Source organism: Atractosteus spatula, chromosome 7 (genome assembly GCF_055471065.1).
Source record: "Atractosteus spatula isolate fAtrSpa1 chromosome 7, fAtrSpa1.hap1, whole genome shotgun sequence".
NCBI lineage: Eukaryota > Metazoa > Chordata > Actinopteri > Semionotiformes > Lepisosteidae > Atractosteus > Atractosteus spatula.
This window is the reverse complement of record NC_142712.1, coordinates 48,412,619-48,434,940: the sequence shown is the minus strand read 5'-3', so window position 1 is coordinate 48,434,940 and position 22,322 is coordinate 48,412,619. Positions and strand designations below refer to the sequence as shown.

Genomic DNA, 22,322 nt, shown 5'->3' with positions numbered 1-22,322 from the left:
GCTTAAATTGTTGGGTTTTTTTGTGTTGTCCACACTTTTTTTACATGATTAAGACTTCCCCCAATCAAGAGCTTTCATAAATTCCTCTTCAGTAAAAGACAAAAGTTTGGCTGCTTCAATGTGCATCTGTTTAAGGAAAAACAAAAGTTAAATCAAAAGTCATTATACAAGAATATTGCACAGATTCTAAACTGATATTGATTAAAACACACAGTATACAGACAAGCAAACAATCGAAATGTGAATATGAATTCACTTAATGTAAAAAATGTTTCAATTACTGTACATACACATTTTGTGAAGAATTTCGGCAACTGCAGTTTGTGTAACTGAATTTTTGAAAGATACTAATATTTATAATTTAATCTGCTTTACCTTTTGTCTCTTTAATATATCTATCAGTTTGAGTTGTTTCTTAAAACCTGCCATCAGTTCTGCCCTCTGCTTTTCTAGTTTCTTATTTTCAGCCTTTAAGAGTTCCATTTTTTTCTGTTCTTGATTGGCAGAGTCCTGAAAAAGAAGATATGGAGAAACTTGAAGTAAAGATTAATAAAATCTAGTGTAAAATGACTAAGGTTAATTACCATCACCCTGTGATGTGGAAATGCTACACAATTTTATACAAATTACAGAATAGGGTCATTTCTCTAGTATCCTTTGACTTCCATCCATCCATTTTCTAACCACTTCATCCATTTCAGGGATGCAGTGGAGCTGAAGCATATCCCAGTAAGCAAAGGGGGCAAAGCAGGGTACACCCTCGACAGGACACCAGTCCATCGCAGGGCACACATAGACATGCATACTTACACCAGGGCCACTTGTCCCAGAAGCAAGTTAACCTATGGGAATGTTTTGGAACTGTTGGAGGAAACCCAACTGAAAGCAGGGAGAACATACAGACTCCACATCGATAGCACCCTACGACCGGAATTGAACCTTTGCCCCAAAGTTGTGGGGCAGCGATGCTAACAACTGTGCAATTGTCAGCCTTTAGACTAATTTTGCTTTATTTTTTACACTTATTTAGATGGTGTGTACAAAATTGCTCATTATTACATGATTCTATATTGGCTATTCTTCTAAACTTTTATTCTTTATATAATTTTTTAAAAACATACCCAAGGCTAAGACACAACTAAGTTTTTTTCTGTATAGTGTAGCCCTAAAAACATAATAGTGGATAAACTGTAGAAATCCACCCTAACAAGGCACGTGTAAGAAACTGAGGGTAAATTCTCACGCTGTAAAGTTACACCAAAATGTAGTAACACAAATTGAAATAACTTAGTATTTCAATTCTAAACGTAAACACAAATGCCACATTAACATCTTGAATATTATAATTCAAATGAATGTTACGGTTTACCTTGCTGATTTGCTTTATTTTATTTAGTTCCATCTTGCTTCTTTCTGCCTCCTCCAGTGCTCTGTTCAAACGAACTTCTGTGGCACTGTGATTGGTTAAAGTTTGTTTCTGTGTTCTCTTTAGGCCTTCTATTTCCTGTAGATATAGAAAATAGATCACGCTTTATTTCACCTCTGAGTTTAATAAATGCAATGACTAAAGGTAGGACTATTGACCATTCACTATATGTGGTTGATTAATAGCCTGAATCCCTAGACTGGTTTTCTTAGTAATGTTGCCATTTACATCTTCATCAACAGCCATAAAAAAGGATTGTCTAAAAGATTGAGACGTAACAGAGTTCCACATTTCTTAAAATACAAATACAGTTGGAATATGAAGGAATGTTTTTCAAAAAATACATGTAATAGAATTTAAAATGAAAATCTGTAATATTTTGTCTTATATTGGGCTAGAAAATGTACAACTGAAACTGAAAGATTTCTTAGTTAAAGCTGTACTCAAGGTTCACTGATGTTTTTCTCTGCAGCGGACTCCCATAACATTTGTGAATAACCTCATGCTGAGATGCAGAAAAAAACAATGATGTCATTATGCCACCTGCCAAGGATCTGCCAGGCAGACTCTACGACCGCCTGGAAGTGTTGCTTTATCCTTATTAACACTGATCACAGAGAAAATGTATAGGAAAAAAACAGCTACACAAATTATTTAGACTTGCAGCTTGTAGACATGCCAAACCACAACAGAAATTCCTGCAACACCAAACAAAATACTGACCGTAAACAATAATTAGCACTGAATTAAAAATATTTTGCCTTTATAACACCTACTTTAGAGGGCGTTTGAAACACAATCTTTGGGGAACAAAAAAGGTTTTGTAACTGTTGTCAATGCATTTCATCTGCTTTCATTTTTGTCATGAAAAACTCTTTTTATACTTTTTACTCATGGAAAAAAAACACACATCATAATCCCTTTTATGTATTTATGTTTAGAATGACATGAGAATTGTTGGTACTTGATATCTAATATTCCTTTCTGCTAAAAGGAAAACCAAAACCATGAATCTACCTCCTCATCTTCCTCAGTCCCTGTGGCTGATATTATTATACAACCCAACTTGAGATAACTTACCCCACCCTAAGTCAAGGCCAGGGCAACAGCATACTGGGATTTCTCTGAATTCCAAAGATATCTGTCACAGGCATAAGTGCTGTGCTATCACCAACTGCAGCAGGGGTTCACTTTACAGAGCCAAGCTAATCATGTTAATGAGGCCATGCCAGGCATTCTTCTGAGGCGGGTTTTATTTCACCCTTCATTAATAATCTTGCCTAGGCTGGAGAATGAAGCCTTTTCTCCCTCCTTCTACAGAGCCTATGAGAACATACCCGCTTAGTTTATTATAATTAAACAGGAGTATGATAGCATTTTTATTGGATTAAAATACCATTTCCTTGATGGAAAGTCATTTTTAGCTTTAATATTCTTTTTCTCTTCATATACACCATTATCTTAAAGTACACAAAAATACCTCTGATATGCTTAAGACCAAATGAATTCGCCTCCATTTAAAATGAGTTTAATTAAAGTAGAAGCATTCTTAAAAAATAAAAGACAAGTACAGCCCGTACTTTCTGTTAGTGGAACAATTTGTTCTCTGAGTAAGGAATATGTAGCATGTTGTTGGTGGGTGGAAATTTGATAGATCCCCAGAAGGTTTGTATTTAGGGTTGTGTTTTCTTAGGCGTACTGTACCTTCTGTAAAGCAGCGACCTGTTGCTGCAGGCCTTCACACCTTCTGTTGGACTCCTCCGCCAGACGTCTTTGTTTTTCAATCTGGGTTTGCTGGATATTTGTTGTTCTCTGTGATCTTGAACGATCTTCCTCTAGTTCCTTCACTTTGGTGCTTAAATTGGTGTTTTCATCATCCTAGGGAAAATATTAAAAAACTGAAAAATTATTTTTTTTTCAGTTGTAATAAAATACAATGCATCACATTTGCTTAATGCCAGATGTCTCTTGTTTTCCTGCTAAACATAGGTTATACAGTACATGGTTATCTCTATGTAAATCTCTATGAAATATCAAAATGTTAGAAATTCACAAGTCACAGTTCTTATTTTCTGTTTTATTAATTGTACATTTGAGGTTGGATCTTGCTTGAATTTGAGAGTGCAACCTCTGAAGTATGACCAGGTAACTGACTTTACTTCCTTCACTGACACGTAAAAGGTTTTTCTCAGGATTAATGAGGTTTAGGCTCCATTAAATCATCATGACAAGTTGCAAACCATACTAGCAAACCTGGTAAGAAATCCCATGATCAGAGTTATGAATTTATCCACCTTTTTACTTGCACCTACAGTCATCAGATAGGGATGAAAATTCCAGTGTATTATCTTGTTTACCTTAATTACACATTTAATAAAATAAGTACTTGACTGTGATGCCTTCCACGTGGAATTTACCCTTACCTTTTTGTTACATTCGTGGGCAAGCCTGTTGATCTCTTCTTGCATTACCCGTAGCTTTGCTTTAAGAAAGCGAATCTGAGCCTCTGACAACACAATAATAGTACACAACAGTTATTCCCTCTTTTTTTAAATCGATAGCAGGAGGGGAGCCTACAGTTTTAAACCAAACAAAAAGGTGACTTGCTAATACAGCTGTTGCTCTTGAACTTAGACACAGAGAAGAAATATGACACAGAACTGAAGCCCAGAAAAACCAATTGAAATCATCCGAGACAAACTTGCTAAGAAAAATAATCTGGTGATACAGTGGGAGTGACTAATGAGGAACTGAGAAAATAAGATAACAACCAGCTACCGTTAAGCACGTTATATGTCAGAGATGCCTTGAGTGGTTTGGACACGTAGTGAGGATGGGAGGGAGAAAAGAGCTGAAAACCACATTGTGATGAAGGCCAAAAGAGGGCTTTTGGAAAAAGAGGAAGACCAAGACCAACTTGGAGAAGAATAATTAAAGTATATCTTGAACCAGCTGGACTAGCCATGTCAAAAAGGCACTGAAACACGCACAATAATGCTCGCTCTTGAGCGGGTGGTGTGGGAGAATTGAAAAACTGAAACAAGACAGCAGAACAAGTACCCAGATAAAGATGTCAAATAAGCAGAAATGTGCAACACATTAAAAAGACCTTGTTATACAAATGGATTAACACCTTTCAGACAACAGAAAACATATGATTGGTACTTGCAGTTCTTCTGTGATTTATAAAATGAATATTCTCTTCTTTGAAAATATAAATTATAACATTCCATACTGATGAAAATGGTTGAATGTTTGTGTGAATACCCTAAAGGTTTGCATTCTTTCTTTTCACAGTAGTGTCTCTCAATGCTTAGTTGAGAACCACAAAATAAGAAAAGGTAAAGGTAAATTACTAGCATATTATTTAGCAATTCTTTTCAATCTAGTTAACCATAATAGAACCATGAATACTTTCAAGGATGATTTAATAAAAGAAACTAAGAAATTTGAGGAAAGCCATACCTGCAGTCATTTCACTGCCAACACTGGGCATGATATCATCCTCTTCATTCTCAGGTATGCCATCTTCTTCCAGTTTACCTTCAAGTTTGCTTATTGTCTTAGCCAGGGAGAAATCTTCTAGGACTGCTACTTCATCAGCTGGGCATGTTCTGGCTGTTCTTAATTGTATTAATGTGGCTTATGTTAATTTGCATTGTCAAGATTTAAAACATTCAAGAATAAATTAAAAAATGCTTTGCTTACAATATGTCAAGGATTTTTAAATGCAAGTAGGAGTTGCTAAATTCCTAACAATAAAATTAACTTGCAAAAAATGTAAACTGTATATCTTAAAATCTGAAAAATAGCAAACCTCAAAAACGTACTTTGACGCTTTCTTGATTCTGTTGCCTGAAAGTGTTCTGCTTTCAGTGGTAACCTTTGAAGTACTCCTGTCCTTGGTCAGTGCCTGTTAAATGGAAGATGTGTGGTAACACTGGTAATAGTGTGAAGAACAGGTGTTATTTTCCCTTTTGAGCTTATTATAAATATTTATATGTAAGTGTAGAAACACCCACCAAAATATAAAAGCACTGACTACAAAGACATTTGCTGGGTTAACATAATTTCAGCACTTGATTATGTGCTATCGCTAACTGAAACAGTTCCTTTGCTTAAATTTAAGCCTGGATTTAAGCAATTTAAAGAGACAAAGAAGTACTTAATGTTTTGTCTGTCTGGCATAGTAGTATGGTAATGAAGGTCTCCATTCATGGCCTTGGTTTTCAGTTGCAGGCACATATATCAACAAGCCATGAACTGACAACTTAACAAATCAACCCACACATCTGTGTATAGGAAACCTCTCAGGCCACCTAACTTGGTTTCCCTCCACAGATGATTTCATTATGATCACTGGGGTCCAGTAAAGTCAGAGTGGAAAAAATCAAGTCTCCCATTAAAAGGAAATTTCAAGGAAAAAATGGTACTGTATCCAAAAATGCCTTGACTCCAAAGTCTTGAAACATTTTCATTACTATATACCAAAATTACAATATTGGCCTTGTTTTAATTGCACAATGAATCAGTTTTATAATTGCATATACCTTTGCTGAAGGCTGCTTTATGGTAGGTGTTAGCAGATTGAGATTCCTAAAAAAAAAGATTTGAAAAATCAGAATGTTAGATTGGTAACTTTAACTACTCACAAATATATAGCTTTCCTTTTAAAACAAAGATCTTTGAAACTGTGAGAGTATGGGTTTCTGAAATCTTTATAAGACCACAAAAGCCAAAACAGGCTTCCTGTTCTAGCCCATTGCTTTCAGGCAAGCAGATGAAGCAGCACAACATTCGCAATGTGTAAATAATCCCTCAGTAATGATAAAGTTTAGTAGTCATGTTTAATTAGTTGGGATTTGGTAAATGTAAGAAACACTAACATATCAAAGTAATAAGAAAAACAAATGTCAGAATCTAAGACAAGTTTGTGTGTGTAACAACTTAATGCCTACTTTTTTCTTATCTGATGGCCTTGAGCCTCTAAAATCTAACTATGGTCTCATAGGCAGTCAATGGGCAACATCTGTTCCCTGTGCCAAAAGCTTACTACACCCATGAAAAAATGGAAAGAAAAGGGAAACTTGTATTTTGCATCTGGAATTCTTCCATAACATTTTAATCAAGAAGTATAGCGAAAAGAAAAGAATATAGGCCAGGTTTTGTCCAAATTTAAAGTAAGAACTGTAGTCCTGCAGTCATGAATTGTACATGTATTAATTTAATTAAACTCTCTCAGTAACTTATAACCATGTATTAATACGTCACCTGAAGGTCTCCTCCTCGTCTTCAGTGTCAATATCTAAATTTGAGGAAATTGGCCTCGACAACATTACGTTTTGCTCCCTCTGGAGAAAAAAAAACAAGCAGTTAAAAAGCATTCCAGATTCTTCTAACAGGATTAATCTGAATGCACTTCTAATTAAAATGCACCTGCAGACAGTATGTGACATTTAGACCAAAAATTAGAGAAGTTCAGACTTACTAAAAATATACTATGTCCTACAGTTAATTTTAAATTTTGGGAATTGTATTAGATGCATTGCACTTAAATACATTTTGTAAACCAGCAGAAAAGCGAAACAAATGATTATGATTTTTTGGTATTATTTTACCATTTCTGTTACGTTAGGAGTATGGAGTATGACGTCTTCAAAAACAGGGCAGAAATAGAAGATTCGGCAATTTCACCTTTCACTCTTAGATGTATTATACAACTTGTTTTTTGTTCTAACATAATTCTTGTTCTTTTTCATCTTTTTTTTTGTTTTTTTCAATAACGTTTACACTAAGGTCAGCAGATGAAATGATACGTATCTTTTATCTTACCATAACCTCTTCTGCTTGTCGAACAAGTTCGGCGGTTTTTGCTTCCAGCTCTGCATTTAGACGCCTGGAAAAAGAAGAGCTTTGACCATCTGATAAAACATAAGACTGTATTTGGTAAAAGACTATTGAAGTGAATTTTAAAGCTCGGATCTCCATTTACACATATGCAGAAAGAGTGTTTTTCTGTGGCCGACTTATAAAATGAAACATAAAGGAATTCAAAGAAAAACTGAAGAGAAAAGAAATCACAAAGGAAACCGAGTTAGGTTGTCATGCACTACTAATTTTAATTCATTTCAACAACAACATGGGTTCTTTACTTATATTCCTCTTCCTTGGCCAGCAAATCTTCTTGTGGTTTCCTAGGCTGTGCTGATGAGGGCCGATTAACAGGTTTGGAACAGTGGGACATGTCCAATCTGGCTGACAGAGGCTTCTTCACCTAAAAGCACAAAAAGATAATACAAAAGAAAAAACAAATATCTCCCTTAGCTTCTATTATCTTCATAACAAAAGTTGGTCGATGCTATTTTACATACATACCAATAGGAAGGAAAGAAAAATATTGATCATAGTAGACAATAATTATCTTTATTCTCACCAGGCATACCATTTATTCTGAGTAACAATTAATGTTTAACAACATGCATATCATTTTATTAATTACTAACCCATTTGATGGTATTAGGGTATATTCTTTTTGGTGAAGACTGTTAAGGCTTTCAATAGACTATTAGGGTGTTTTGATAGCAAAAAAACAAAGGTACTTGCTTTGCAATCAATTTAAATTTTAAAATGATTAAATTACTTCTATGCCCATCTCAGGTTTTTCATTACTTACGTTTTAAATTATTATTTTCCAGAAAATGTAGAGTTTTATGTATAAATCAGGGTAAATAACATTTATCACTAAATGCAGCTGACGAAAAGCAGAATCCTTTTCTTTTTATACCATGCATGATTACGTTTTTTATTTCAGTAAAGGCATATCATAACCAAACAGGAAGAGTAACATTAATTATTGAGAGGGACAGTTGATAACTTCCAAAAGGAAAGAAAGAAAACTTTCCAATAAACTAACTTAATCAGTGGCAAACGTGTATTAAGTTTGTAAATTCCACTGGGATACGGTGATCACTAGCTCTCGATGACTCAATCGACCAGTTCACAGAATAAGGAACTGCTTTCCCATATCGTTAACTGCCGATTTCCATTCAGTCCGATCATTTAAAAATAGCAAACGATTTAAAGAGGAATAACAAGTGCTCCTCTGTTTCAGCTTTAAGATAAATCTAACTCCAAACAGTTAAACGGTCAACAGTCAACCAACTACACCATGTGTATTAGTATTAAAACCACCTTATTTTATGCTAAACTTTGCAGTATCTTAACATCTGTAATATCTGATTCACTGGACGTCGTTTGTACTAAAAGTTCGGATACATCGAGTCTTTATCTCTTATTATTAAAATAAAAGTACAATTTACTTAAAATCTCAGAAAAGGCTTACCCTTTGTGAGGAAGACCTGTTTTTTATTTCCGCCATTTTTCAGCTCCTTTAAGCGTCAATGTTGCTTAGCAACAGCAGACCGTTTCCCTTCCTGGCCTGTAGACGTCACCACTGTCACAGTTTGTTTTTTTACAATCTTTTAACTCTCGCGACGTTGAGCTGTGAAGAATGGGGGGAGGGGGGAGTTGAAATAAAGTAATCATTTCTAGCGTTCATGAAATACAGTGAGTATGTCAGCAGACGTGTCCTTTTCCTATTTTGGTACATTTCTGTACTTTTTTTTTGGTGATTTCCAACTGTTCCCATACAAAGAGCATTGAAGTTAGTACAAGTATACATAGTTTGAATGTTGCACATGGGCTCTAGTGTAAAGTAGTGCGTTGCTGTACTGTCGTTCTCTATTTTCGCGTTTGGGGTTTTTAATTTCTTATGTAGTGTCACTAGTTTTAGATTTTGTTCTGTGTATGTGCAACATTTTCACTGCCTTAGCAGCCATTACTTCTACTGCAGAGATACTGCAGTACAATACTGTACACTGAGCATCTCTCTTTGTAAGGACAGCTACCTACCCTTACTGGCTATCTACCAGGGTTGCGAGTGTCAGTGGGGCTGGGTTGTTACTTACTTATATCGGTATCCATTATCAAAAGACTTCAGTTCGGTTCATTTGTCATGTGCACAAGTGCAATGAAATGCTTGTTTTAATGTATGCCCAATACAAAGACGATAAGGAAACACCAAATTTGATCACAGAACAGCAGCAGCAATAACAAAGCTACATAACATACAACTTAAATAAAAGCACAAGCACTGAGGAAAAAAGTGTGAGTCATTGGTGGAGGTAGAATTCAATTATCTGACGCTGCAACTTGTTAAGGCTACAGCGAACTAGTTACAGTATCACAAGACCCAACACAGCCAACACAGACACATTAATTGACACCAGTTTTCCTTACATGCACGTTTTCATGATATTCAAAAAGCTGGACAAGATGATGCCTCTTCAAGAAAAGTAAGGGGGATCTTCACTATGTCTGAACATGCTTCTGTCTGCTTCGCCGATTCCTACGGTATCACAACAGATTTTCTGGAATGGGATTGGACATAATCTCGAACTACAGCAGCTAGTGTTGCATTGTGTAACTGCAGCATCTTTAATCTGATGTTGGCCATGACAAGGTTGGCCAAGGTCAACGCCCGCCTGTGAAAGAAGAAGTGTATTTTTGTGTCTAAAATAACGGATTAAAGATGAGCAATCCTTAACAGTTTAAAAAGGGCAGAATTAACCTACAAATGCGGGTTAGCGTTTTACCTAAGTAAAATTACATTAACTTTCTACACCCCCCCCCCCCCCCAAACAAATCTCTCGCGAATGAAGGCCTCGCATGGTAAAATAAGAGGCCTTGAGCACACAGCGATGGTCCAGGTTTCCCACAGCAGTTTGCTGCCTGGTGTAAAACGATCAGCCTCCTGCACGGGCATCCGCGTCAGGCCCTGCACGGTGTACGTCTCCCGAGGCTCCTCTCAATGCATAGTTCGTGTCTGCCTGAGTGAATGCTTGGCATTATTTTTGTGTTGCATGTATGCTATCTCTAATACCAAGAGAAAGCTTAATATAGCAGAGCTCTCTCAATATAGTACCTTTCCCTGGTTTCCATTTTTCTGATCTCCTGACAACAGGGGGGAAACAGAGTTCCTGCAGACCAGGGATTGATGGGGAGGAAATGTGCTCCTGTTATTAGAATATTGCTATAATTAGCACTATTTTTAAAGTTTACCATTGTTGACGGGGGGTACGCCTTTGTGTTTCCGGGAAGAATTATTGCTGGTGGGTGGCATGTTGGTGCAGTGGTGAACACTGCTCCCTCCTAGTGCTGGGGCCCTGGATTCAATTCCGGACCTGGGGTGCTATCCGCGTGGAGTTTGTATGCTCTCCCCATGTTTCTGTGGGTTTCTTCCGGATGGTCCAGCTTCCTCCCATAGTCCAAAGTCATACGGGTTATTGGCTTCTGGGAAAACTGGCCCTGGTGTGAGTGTGTGTGTCTGTGTGTGCCCTGTAATGGACTGGCGTCTTGTCCAGGAAATATTCTCACTTTCTACACACGGTTTGTATCATACCTCTCCCATAAAAGCACAGAATGTCTTTGTATGTGGTTGCTCACAGCACCCTGGGCAGCTTTCAATGTGAAGTTTGTTGCTCACGCTGGTTTTCTTTGCGGGCTTCGATTTCTATCCACCTACCAAAACAGGAGTGGCTGGGTGAACTGGGGTCTCTAGATTGCCCCCGTGAGCTTGCGTGTGCCCTGTCGTGTCGAACAGGGTGGAGAGCCCTCCATGCGCGTCTGGTTTAGGCTAAGGCTGGCTCAGGATGAAGACGTGTGGACAACAGACATTAATTTTTAGATTAAATCAGCATTCATTTATTTTCATTACAGTCTATATATATGGATAGAAATATTATAAATATGTATTGACCGCGTTACTATGCCAATTTGGGTGATATTTTGATATTCTACAAAAATCTAAAAATGCTTTGTCTTATCTTAATACTAGAATAACCTTTCATCGACGGCTATTCTAACAGGTGACAAAATGAGACTAGCACTCTGCGACATGACATTACACTCATTCCTATACACCATTTTACTAACTTGCTTAATGCATGTTCGGATTTAAGAAGGAGGTTTGAATCATATCTGTGCCCCGGCATTCTATTCTGAAATTATTACCATTTTCTTAATTAATTTACTTATTGTCTTACTCGCAATTTACCTGTCTTCTGCATCTATGTGATGCTAGTATTGTTCGAAAAGCGGCTGGGGAAGTAGCGTTTCGGTTTCTGAAGCCAGTAAACACGAAGATGATGTTTTGAAAGAGGTGGACCGCCGCGGCTCCCAGCACAGCTCTCCCCAGTTCTCGCCTTTGTAATGTTGCCATCGCCAGTTGTGCAGTGCGCCTGCGTCACCACTGCCTGGCAGCAGTCTCGTATCAACAGCGGCAGCCGTGCGATTAGCTCTGGGCTGCAGCGGAATCTGGAGAAGAGCGTGTTTTTGTACTCGTCTTTTTTGTACATATATAAGCGTTTAATATCATACGTATAGCCATGGTTTACAAACGATTCAGGAGGTGGATTCGAGGCTAATTCGCACGATAAGAAACGGGTGGGTCCGTGATGTGCCATACTCGGGGAAGAGCTGCTTACTCGAGGTCCAGGTCGAGGCCTACTTGCTAGAGATTCCCCTCCTCCTCCTCCTCCTCCTCCTTTCCTCCCGAAGCTGATCATGATGGCTGAGGATCAACGACAACCTGGTCAACATCAGAAGCCCAACTCGGGGACCGGATCTTTGCCCTCCCTGGTTCCGGGGCTTCAAGGGGTCGAGGCCAGCGCTTTGCAGCACAAAATTAAAAACTCTATCTGGTAAGGACAACGCGAACATGTACATGTTTGTGTGTTTGCTGTTTTCTTGTCTTTGATCGACGAAAACACGGAATTTTGCCTTGCGCTTGGCCGGTGGCCACTGATTCCCCGTTGCCCTTTTTAAAATTGTATCGCCCACGGTCTTAGATTTAAAGGCGTGTGTGATTTGATCGCGAATATTGGCCGGGTGATTGATATCGCCTGTCATTTGAACATGTCAGAAATTGCGGTCTTGAAGCGTGCCAGTGCAGACAGGTGGGTAGGTGCCTCACCGTGCGAATTCATGCTCCCACCTTCATTTATGCCTAACGCTGAATTTCAGAGCCCAGGGTGGGAGACGGTGCGGAAAACACACACACACACATTTGCACGTTCGTGAAGACGGGAAGCCACACGCCGATAACCCCGGCTGCAAGCGGTGAAATAAAGAGATCCCCCCCGCGAAACGGTGCTTCAAACCCCCGCTGCTTTCTCGCAGTAGAACTGAGGCTTGATTCGGGCGGTTTGATCGATAGGTAAACCCGGTGTCAAAAAGGGCCGTTTCTGTGCACAAATCACAGCTGGGGAAAGCTGAGCAGCGAGCTGTAGTTCGCGCGGAGTAGCACGACCATGCCATCACAACAGAGGGTTTCTAATAATTCTGTATGGCACTGCAGCAGAAAACCCTCCTTCTGAACGGGAAGGATTAGGAATAGGAATTCATTGCGCAACGAGGATACGCTACGGTGTCAGATGGTATCGTATTTTTTTAGTAAACAATTTCGCTCATGAGTGCACGCCTTTACTAGAATCAGTGGGACAGGGTGAAACGATGTCACAGTGTTTAGAAACCTCTCTCCAACATGGCATTAGCACAGTCTTGTGCTCCAGTTACACTTCAGTCGTTTTTAGCGTCGTGTTGAACACGTCCTTTCTGATTGATGTTTTTTTTAGTTTTAGAAGGAATAACTGAATTATGCACCTTGCATTGAAACCGTCGTGACCTCTTATAATTTCTCTCCATCGATTTGGACTAACGACTGGTACATAAAACGCTGCTCGTTAACAGAGCTGTTGTTTTGTACACAGCGAGGCGGCGAGTAACAACAGAAGTGTGGAGAGGATTCCCTGAGGTTTTCGTTACTCTGTTTTCCGCCTCTGAGATCTTCAGACACCAGGGAGAAATTTACCGGCCGCTGTTTTCCCACCAGCGGCCGTACAGAGGTCCTCTTGCGTGCCTTGCTCGTTCAAGACAAGTGTCCTTGCATCTGAACTGGCTTGTTTTCATCTCTGTTGCCCTTTACGAGCTTTGTTAATACACCAGAGTCGCCTTGGATACATGGGTCGGCCAAAATAGCGAGCCTTAGTGTGATACTGTTGTACAGGAATACTCCGTGGAACGCAAGCTGCATTGAATTGGAATCGCCGAAAAAGACGCCCATTAAGCAATCGGAGTTGCTAAATATATGCAGTATGTGTTGTACTGTGTATCTCATTGCTGACGATATGTGGGTGATGTGAGCATATGATCTGTGGGTGCCCTCTGGTGTTGATATCTCCCATCAAGTTTTCTGAGTGTCTGGCTGTACCCAGCAAGACAGGGTTAAAGTCCGCTGGTATTCCACTGGCCTGCATACATATACCAAACCAGAGAGGGTCATGACTGTGCCAGGAGACAGATGACTTCAATGTTTTGGCGCCCCAGCATGTGGGAACTGCAGTTCTCACTGGGCCTCAAGCCAGGGCTTGTATCTTAGTGTGACTAGGACTGGAGCTATCAGCCCGTCAATATTGTCACTCACCCCACACACTGGTGTCTGCAAAATACTTCTTATGGTGGGGGCGTCATTCCTTGTTTCAGCACAGTGGTCCCATTGCTGTATTTCAGTTGGGTTCTAACTGCTGTTGGCTTGCGTTGCTATAGGGCCAGCTTTTGTGATGTGCGTGCTCCTTGTTTCCTGAAGGGTTTTCCTGTAGTAAGTAAGCTCTGAAATGTTCTTCTTGGTTGCTGGCACAGGATTCTCCCCCTGGCCTATGCAAATCCCGTTTGAATTTTGTTCTGTTGTGTTTGTCCCGGCTTCCTGCTCCTACTGCGCTGTGATCCGTGTGATTTCCGAATAACGTCAGAGCAGGTTTGTGTCTGTCTGGAATTTACATCCACTCATCGAGAAATCAAAGTTGAATGCAAAAGCACAAACGGGCATTTGCTGTTTTATTTAAATGTCAAAAAGGCAAAAGCCTCAGCTCATTTGATTTTGTTCTTGATTATTATGCCTTTATTTCTGTGGAAGGTCCTCTCTGCCAAGAAGCACTTGTTTTTTTTTTTCTTGCAAATGACTTGAAATATTCAGCTTAGAATTGCTGAAACAGAAATGTTTTTATTCTGCAGATACTGCACCAGAGAGTTTTCCCAGAGAGTCTCTAAATGATACAAAAAATGCTTCTCCTTTTGCACCTAATGGCTGCCCATGGTGCTCTCTATGTGAATCATTTTCTTGGGAGAGCCCTGAACTATGTTATTGTTAACGCAGTCGTGGAATATTTAAATGGTGGAACAAAGAAATCTTTTGACATCTGTCTATATCAGTGTACATAAATTTCCATCCATCTTTTAGCTCAGCTGCTAGTCTGAACAAATACCACATTCTTTCTCTGGGATCACAGTTCCCTTATCCTGTGACTGCTGCCGCCTTTGTCCTCCATTAGATTCTATTACACTCAAGTGTATAGATCGGACAGTTTTTATTAGCTACTGCTTAACTGGTGAGGGCATTTCACATCTGCACTCTCTTCTGCCTTTGCGCTACTGCGTGGTCAGTATCACTAAAGAAGCTCTGATTTGATTATGTAATTTAACAGATTGTGGCCAGTTTTATTCACTTATGGTCTTATAAGTAGCCTATTAATTACATTTTAGACTGCATAACTTATGTTAATTATGTATTTTTATTATGGAGATTGTAAGGGGTTGCCTTATAGAAGACATAAGAACTGTCAATGTTCAATGTGAAGCATTCATCCACCAAAACGTTAGCACAGGTCTAGATTTTCATTACATCTCTGCAGTAAGAGGTCACCTAAAGCCAACAAATACATCTTGAGTCACTTGCATATTTTCATCTTTTTGTGCTGCAAGGTTGAATACGGGGCTATAAAGAAATGCCACTGTGGCAGACTGCTCATTCCACATAAGGGAATTATAAAAATATATGTTCATACACCTTTTATTCATAAGGAGGAAAAAGTGATCGATGTCACCACACTAGATTAAATAAAGGATTCAGAGCGCCAGATCTTGTTTATCTGCTAGTTTTATTTTTTTCAGTGTTTCAATATCAGTAAAATGTGGGAGTACATGGATTTGTGGCTTATTTGTGAACTGTTTAGTGAACAGTGTTTTTTCAGATATTGATGTGCTATGATCATTTTAGTACATTGTCCTGTTTCTCTGCTTCGAAAGTCTGTATTAACAATTGACCACCTGTTCTTAGCTCTCCAGTTTTATATTTCCCTACTTTTAACATTGTTTATTCTGCTGTAAATATATATGTCAAACATAAAGTAGTCAGTTGTAAGGGTCTTCAAAGCAGAGGTTCTAGAGTATTAGTCAGGATCAGAAACATGTCTCTACATGTCCACGATCATCACAGTGGTATAAATAGTGCATGATGTGTGTATTTCCATAGACAATGTATGATATTAAAAGACCTGACTTTATTGCAGGAATGTCGTGTTTCTCGATTAAATGGGCTATTATGCAGTTATGACCTATGACCTTAGGTGATTTTTTAATGTCTTTTAATATTATAATTTTACAATATAATTTATAGATATATTTTTATAATATCTGCATATTTTGTATGTTATATATATATATGTTGTATGTTTGTGACGATTTCTAGTTTCCTGTCAAAGTTTGCTCCATCTGCGGTTTACACTGTTTCAAGTCCTGGTGGCTGTGTTGGTGTAATTGAAGAGGAAACAGGGCTCTTGAGATATACTGTACCCTAGGCGCAGAGTGTGGCTGAATCAGTGACAATTTTACAATCCAAGCTAAAGGGAAGTATCTTTTCACTTTCAGGCATAACTATATTTATACATATTAATCAATATTAAGGGAAAAAAAAACATCTCTTTCAAGATGGACATTTAGTATTATAACTTCCATTTACATTTTAACTACATAATAGAATCCAGGAACCTAGCTTTGCAGTTATTCCAATTACACTAGGGTACCCAGTGGAACCGAAATCCCAGGAGGGTGTAATTGGCATAAGAGGTTCAAATAATTCCAATTTTATTTAACATATTAAATATGTTCACTTGTGTTTATGTTGACTTACTTAAACATTTGATAACATATTTTGTGGCCAATATGTAGTTTGACCTGGCTTTATGTAGACTGGGCACCCTGTAAAATAGAGTTGTCCATTCTTGCACGGTAATTCCTTTATCTCGTCTTACAACCTACAGTGCTGAGGTTTAAATTAACTCCTCCCATTGGCTGCACAGGCACTGTATTTCTCGGGGAAACATTTAACATTTGCTGAAGGGCTAAGACGCCTAGCAACAATTAATCCAATCATGAGGTGATTATGGAAATTAGTTCTCTTTTCTAAATCTGGTAATATGATGGTACACAGTAAACAAGTTGCATTTCAAGGTAGATGCTAAAGGCAGTCTGTTTTGGTAGGTCTGGGACTGGTAAGTTGCTTAACGTATGCAAATTAATGCTTTATGAATCAGAATCCTTATCTGATGTTAAGCAGCTACTGCAACCAGAATGGGCAGTGGAAATCCGATCTTTTGGAAAAGGGTGAAAATGAGGAGGATTGCTTTAAAAATCCTTTGATCTTATTAATGTTAAGTTTGACTGTCTAGAAGATGGCTACAACCTAAGGAGCCGCAAAGTTGAAAGCTAACTGCACGCAGTTGTATTTACATTCTTCTTATCTTTTTACACGAAACCCGGAGACTGTATTTTATGATACTGTCTGATAGTGTACAACTGTGTCAGAGTGAGATGAATAGCACATGAATTTGTGATTGCCCTCACTGTTTACTGGCTTCAGTCATTGTCTCTGTGTGAACATAGCGGGTTGCTGTTGGGAGGAAGTTGACATCAGGCCTCAGTTTGGTGGCTGTTTTATGGAAAATTCTTTATTTTCTCTTAAGCAGTGGTTGATTCCTGTCATTCCCTGCAAGTGTTTTACACTGTACTCACGATGCCTTGTTAACCGGTTTAATAATAATAATTGATTTATTTTACATTTCCACATTTCCATAGGCCATTGTTATGTTTATGAAGGAGTATGTTGTTTATGACCTACGTACAGAATGTTTAAACAGATTAAGATTAAGTTTTGCCTTTTAAATTTAATCACTTGTGTGAGTGGATCATGTGAAGTTAATTTACCAGCAGTATTTATTTACAACAGCAGTGCTTTTTAAGTAAGCACAAGAACACCACACTAATTTCCCATAGAAAACATCTACTAGATTTTGCTAGCTTGTTCCAGACTCCCACAACTCTTTGTGCCTTGTTCTGCATTTTAAATGCACTTGCATGTAGTTTCTGCTTGTGTCCTTGGAGTCATGTTTCGCTGTTGATTCTGAAGCCCAGTGGGGGTTTTGAATACATGGATCAGGTATCAGGTACTCCATGAAGTCTTCTCTGTTGTCTTCAGACTGTCAAAGTGTAGGATGTGCTTTAAGTCCCTGCACTGATTCTAGAACAGCATTTTCTTTCTTGTAATGTGGTCACCAGAATTTTATATAACATTCTAAATGGGGTCTTACTATTGCATTGTGCAGTTTTAGCATCCCATAGTTTAAATTCTACACTTTTATCCATGTATCCTACCACTTTACTTTTCTTATTGCTTTCCCACATTATCTGCAAGAAGTTATGAACTTATATGTCAGCTTAATCACCAATCTGTCTTTTTCATGTTTTTTAGAACTATGTTTTTCCATAATTATATGTATATGTTCCTTATCCTGTGTGAATCTGAATTTGTCTACTTTAAATGTAATCTGTTAGGCGTTTGCCCAGCCTTGATTTTATCTAAATCCTTTTGAATTTAATTTACTAATCCTCCAATTTTTGGTGTTGTTGACTAATTTAGTAACTGTACCAGAATCTTCTAGATCATTGATATAAAGTAGGGACACATTGATAGATATGCTCGGAAACTGGGAATCATAATACAGCCAGATTTTGGCTATATTGAGGTAATTAGCTATATTATTCAGAGTGTGAGAAAATATATTTTCTCTGAGATGTCAGAAAAATGGAATTAAGCATTTTCCTTTGCGAAAATAAAAATAATGTAATAAAATGGGCCTTTCCTAATATTCTTTGCTGAATGAAAAAATGGAGACTCTGTTAAATGTGCTACTAATTTTGTCTTCAGTGTGATTCCACTAGTGATCAATCCATAAGGTTTAGACCTGGAAAAAATACAATGTAGGTTTTTGTCTCTGGTTTCCTTGGTGTTGGGCCCTTTGTGCTGAGGGTTCAGGCTGTTAGGAAGAGATTTGTTTACAGACAACTAAAATCGACTTTTGTTTTCTTAAGGGTTTAATCGGAGCCTGAAATCAATATTTAAAAGCCTAATCCAGACAGATTAACTTGAATAGCGCTGTAAAGTAATCTGTCCTTGAGATTCTCCAGCAGTCTGTGAGCATCTCCGCCAGGGTCTGTGGAGATTTGAAAAGGCTGCTTTGCACACAGAACAGAGATCATGGCAATTAATTCCCCTTTTTTGTCATAGATGGAGAAAAATAATGTTTTTTAAATTCATTACAATTCTTTAGAATTGTAGTTCTTGTAATTTGTAGCAGTACACATACTGATTTTTAATTTGCTGCTGCTTCTTGCTCATGGGTTGTAGTAACTAAAAGACAAAGCATTTTATATAGGAGAAAAGTTAATTAAATCTTGCAAATGAAGTAGTTTATGTAGTGAACTGAGTGATTTGCACATAACATGGGAAGCAGTAGACTTACAATTAATAGTGCATCATTACTTAAAATACAACATATGGCAACTGAGGATTGTGTGAGCTGTAGTACAGAATTTGCTCGCTTGAGATGGCAACAGAGTCCTGAGCAGGTGAGTTTTGAGGACTCAGAGGACTGAGAGAGTTGGTACATTCTAGGAATGGGTCAGAATTAAATTTTGAGTTTAATGGTTTAGGGGAGCACTGGGAAGAATATTTGGGCTTTCAAACTCTCATGTTTTTTAGACGTGTCTGAATGTAAAAATGATATGTTGGTGTTTGTCAGAAATGACATTAGGCAGGACTGCAAAGTATTTGCTACAGCACTGTGTGAATGCACTGTGCATACTGTGACAGTGCAGTTGTAGTTGCTCTAAAGTCATCATTTCCTGGGCCGAATGACGTACGTGTGTACGTACTGGCAGGCTGTGATGTGTTCAATGTGATGGACCACCCCCAACACCTAACCCACTGTAGTCATCCTGGGAGGGAATCTGTGTTAATTACTTTCTGTAAAAAAATTACATTTTTTAAATGTCTTGCTCTCCCATGATCCTCTTCAGTGCATGGTCTTGTGTTTGCGTTCTTGATGTACCTCTCTTAAGTGTGGGTCCAAAATGCATCATACGTGATTCACATAGTGTTAAGTCAAAGAAAGTGAGAAGCCTTTTTAGTGTGGTTTATGAACTAGAAATTACAGAGCATATTGATAAAGGCAAACAAAGTAAGGATATTTGCAAAGCCATGATCTTATCTCCTTCGACTGCGAGTACAATTCTTTTGCGAAAAGACCAGCTAAAAGATGTTTCTCTGTTGGTGGTATAAAATTGGAGCATATAACATGTACAAGAGATGTCATTATGCAAAAACCATAAAGACCTTTGACCCATTGTATCAGTACTACCAGTACTACTGGTTGTAATGTACTGTACACTTAGCAATTTGGTTACCAACTGTTCAGATACACCAAAACACTACCTGCTCTCAGCTGGTTTATGTCCAGTTATAATTCCTTACACTTATATGTTGTTATGTTATACACTTATGAGCAGTCAGAAAGAATGGGAGACTTTTGCATGTATTTTAATGGGAATTTAGTGCCGCTTTTATGAGTTAGGGATGAGTACACTTTTGGCCAGTGTGATCAAGGCAAACCTTCTCAGCTCTCTTACTGGTGTGGTTGATAACTGCCTCATGTCAGAGGAAGATGGGGAGATGGAGAGGAAGACCAGTGAGGGAGGAGGGGTAGAGAAGATCTGACTGGATGGGATTTAACTCTAATCTGTTTTATTATTCTGTTGGAAGTAAAATTGCTTGGCAGAAGCTAGTGGCTCCCTTCCTAAAGAGGAAATGCACTGTTGAGCTGCTCACTCTGTGAAAACCAAACTGTCCTAAGGAAGCAGTGCTATGCCTAAAAATGGTATGGGTGTTCCCTGCAAATTAGGTGCAGGTCATCTGAGTTAAATATGTAGAATTACAGTGAAATTTAATTTATATACAAAATCATTCTTGGTGTCGGAAAGAGGTCTGTAGGCTAACAGCTGAACATAATACACCACTGTTCGTGTTTGTAAGCTTTGTAGTGCCTTGCAGCGCTGATGCCCTGGGTTCAGTTCTGGACCTGGGGCGCTGTCTGGGTGGAGTTTGTGTGTTCTCCCTGTGTTTTGTATGGGTTTCCTCCAGGTTCTCTGGTTTCCTCCCACAGCCCATAGACATCCCTGATGGCTGGAAGGTTAATTAGCTTCTAGGAAAACTTCTAGGTGTGAGTGTGTGCCCTGTGCTGAACTGGTATCCCATCCAAGGTGTACCCTGCCTTGCGCCCGTTGCTTGTCAGGATAGGCGGTGGCTCCCCTGCGACCCTGAATTGGATGAAGCGGTTTGAAAATGAATGGAGATAGTTTGTTCTGAAATCATGATTTCTGGTACTGGATTGCTTGTTACACATACCTCAACCCTATTTCATATAGCTTTCTCTTATGCCATCTCTCATCCTTTCCTCATCCAGAATGTTATTAACTGTGGATATTTATATAAGAACAATCATTTTCTGCATATTACATGTTGTAGGTTCCTCATTCTGTTATTATTGTTCTGTCTTTACCTGGTTAGTTTAGTAGTTAGTGGTTCGCTTTGTGCTAAAAGCTTAATTATTTAAAAAAAGTACAATGTAAAATGTCTGTTCTTTTGCGGAGAGTGTGCATGTGTTGTAAAAGCTTTGTTTATTGTTGTTGGCATCAGGCTTGGTAAATTCATTGGAGACTAAGCATAGGAAACTGGGACATTTCTATCTTTGGGTATATGTTACGTCATTGCTATCTTTAACTGGATTTCTCAGAAAGAAGAAGGTGTAACTAGTTGATAATAGGATAAATGGAAGCAAGTATTGAACTTAAAGATCTGTCTCATCTGTCTTATGTATTTCAATAAATATACATGAATTCCATGTCACAATTTTACGAAGTTATGGAGCCCTGTTTTTGACTGATAATGGTGATGGCATGTGTGAGCTTAGATGAATTTGTGTTGATATTCATTTTGCAGCCACAGCCCTTCATGGGAATATGTGGTTTTCTGATGTTGGAAGGATTCGTTTTACAGGTGAAGAGGGAATATGATGGTCATTATGCGTAATGAGGAAAAATATACCGTTATCTTAAGCTAATGCTGTTAATCTTATTGTATGGTTTGGATAGCTGAAATATATGTATATGATCCAACAAAAACGTGGTAAAAGGTGTTGTTTGTGGTTAGATTAGACCAAAATGTAACTTTGTAGTCAAAATGCCAAACATTACTTTTGACACTCTCCCACACATCATGTTGTAGTGATGCTTCTTCTCAGCAGGGACTGGAAAGCTTGTTAGGACTGAAGGAACAATAGACCCCTGTCCGTAAACGATCCCCAAATACATTTGCCGATACTATGGGCCAAAATTACATCACCATAGTGTGTAATTTTGATAGAGACTTACCCAGAAAAACTTTCAGATGTAGTTGCTGCCAAAGGTGTTTTCACCAAATATTCAAGTATCATCTCTACAGTCTGGAGGCTTATGCAGTCATCATACTGTATATTTTGTTTGTGTGGTTTCTGCTGGCAGTTACTGGACATACTGTACCTTAACCTTTGAAGTCCTCAGTTTGAACCTTCTG

General features: G+C 38.5%; 2 protein-coding genes across 4 annotated transcripts in view; one reads left to right on the top strand and one right to left on the bottom strand.

The window, feature by feature from the left end:
* Position 1: 1 nt before the first annotated feature.
* Positions 2 to 11,650, bottom strand: tex9 (testis expressed 9). Of its 3 annotated transcripts, none has more exons than XM_088922040.1 (14): positions 11,541 to 11,650; positions 10,887 to 11,005; positions 8,769 to 8,927; positions 7,579 to 7,700; positions 7,259 to 7,322; positions 6,698 to 6,777; positions 5,977 to 6,022; positions 5,257 to 5,339; positions 4,892 to 5,049; positions 3,850 to 3,932; positions 3,131 to 3,304; positions 1,370 to 1,504; positions 376 to 510; positions 2 to 126 (listed from the first exon to the last, which is right to left on the bottom strand). In XM_088922040.1, exons 3-14 carry the CDS (start codon positions 8,802 to 8,804, stop codon positions 49 to 51), a joined length of 1,194 nt encoding a protein of 397 aa, XP_088778166.1. In that variant the 5' UTR covers positions 8,805 to 8,927; positions 10,887 to 11,005; positions 11,541 to 11,650; the 3' UTR covers positions 2 to 48. The 3 variants fall into 3 exon arrangements, with proteins under 3 accessions (XP_088778166.1, XP_088778167.1, XP_088778169.1); XM_088922041.1 differs by having other exon boundaries at positions 11,530 to 11,642; XM_088922043.1 differs by lacking the exon at positions 10,887 to 11,005 and having other exon boundaries at positions 11,541 to 11,593.
* Positions 11,651 to 11,786: 136 nt separating this feature from the next.
* rfx7b (regulatory factor X7b) overlaps positions 11,787 to 22,322 on the top strand; it is a 55,787-nt gene continuing 45,251 nt past the window's right edge. The window contains exon 1 of the mRNA XM_088922151.1: positions 11,787 to 12,186. Coding sequence (XP_088778277.1) covers positions 12,050 to 12,186 — 137 coding nt within the window. The 5' untranslated portion in view covers positions 11,787 to 12,049. The remainder of the gene's footprint in view (positions 12,187 to 22,322) is intronic.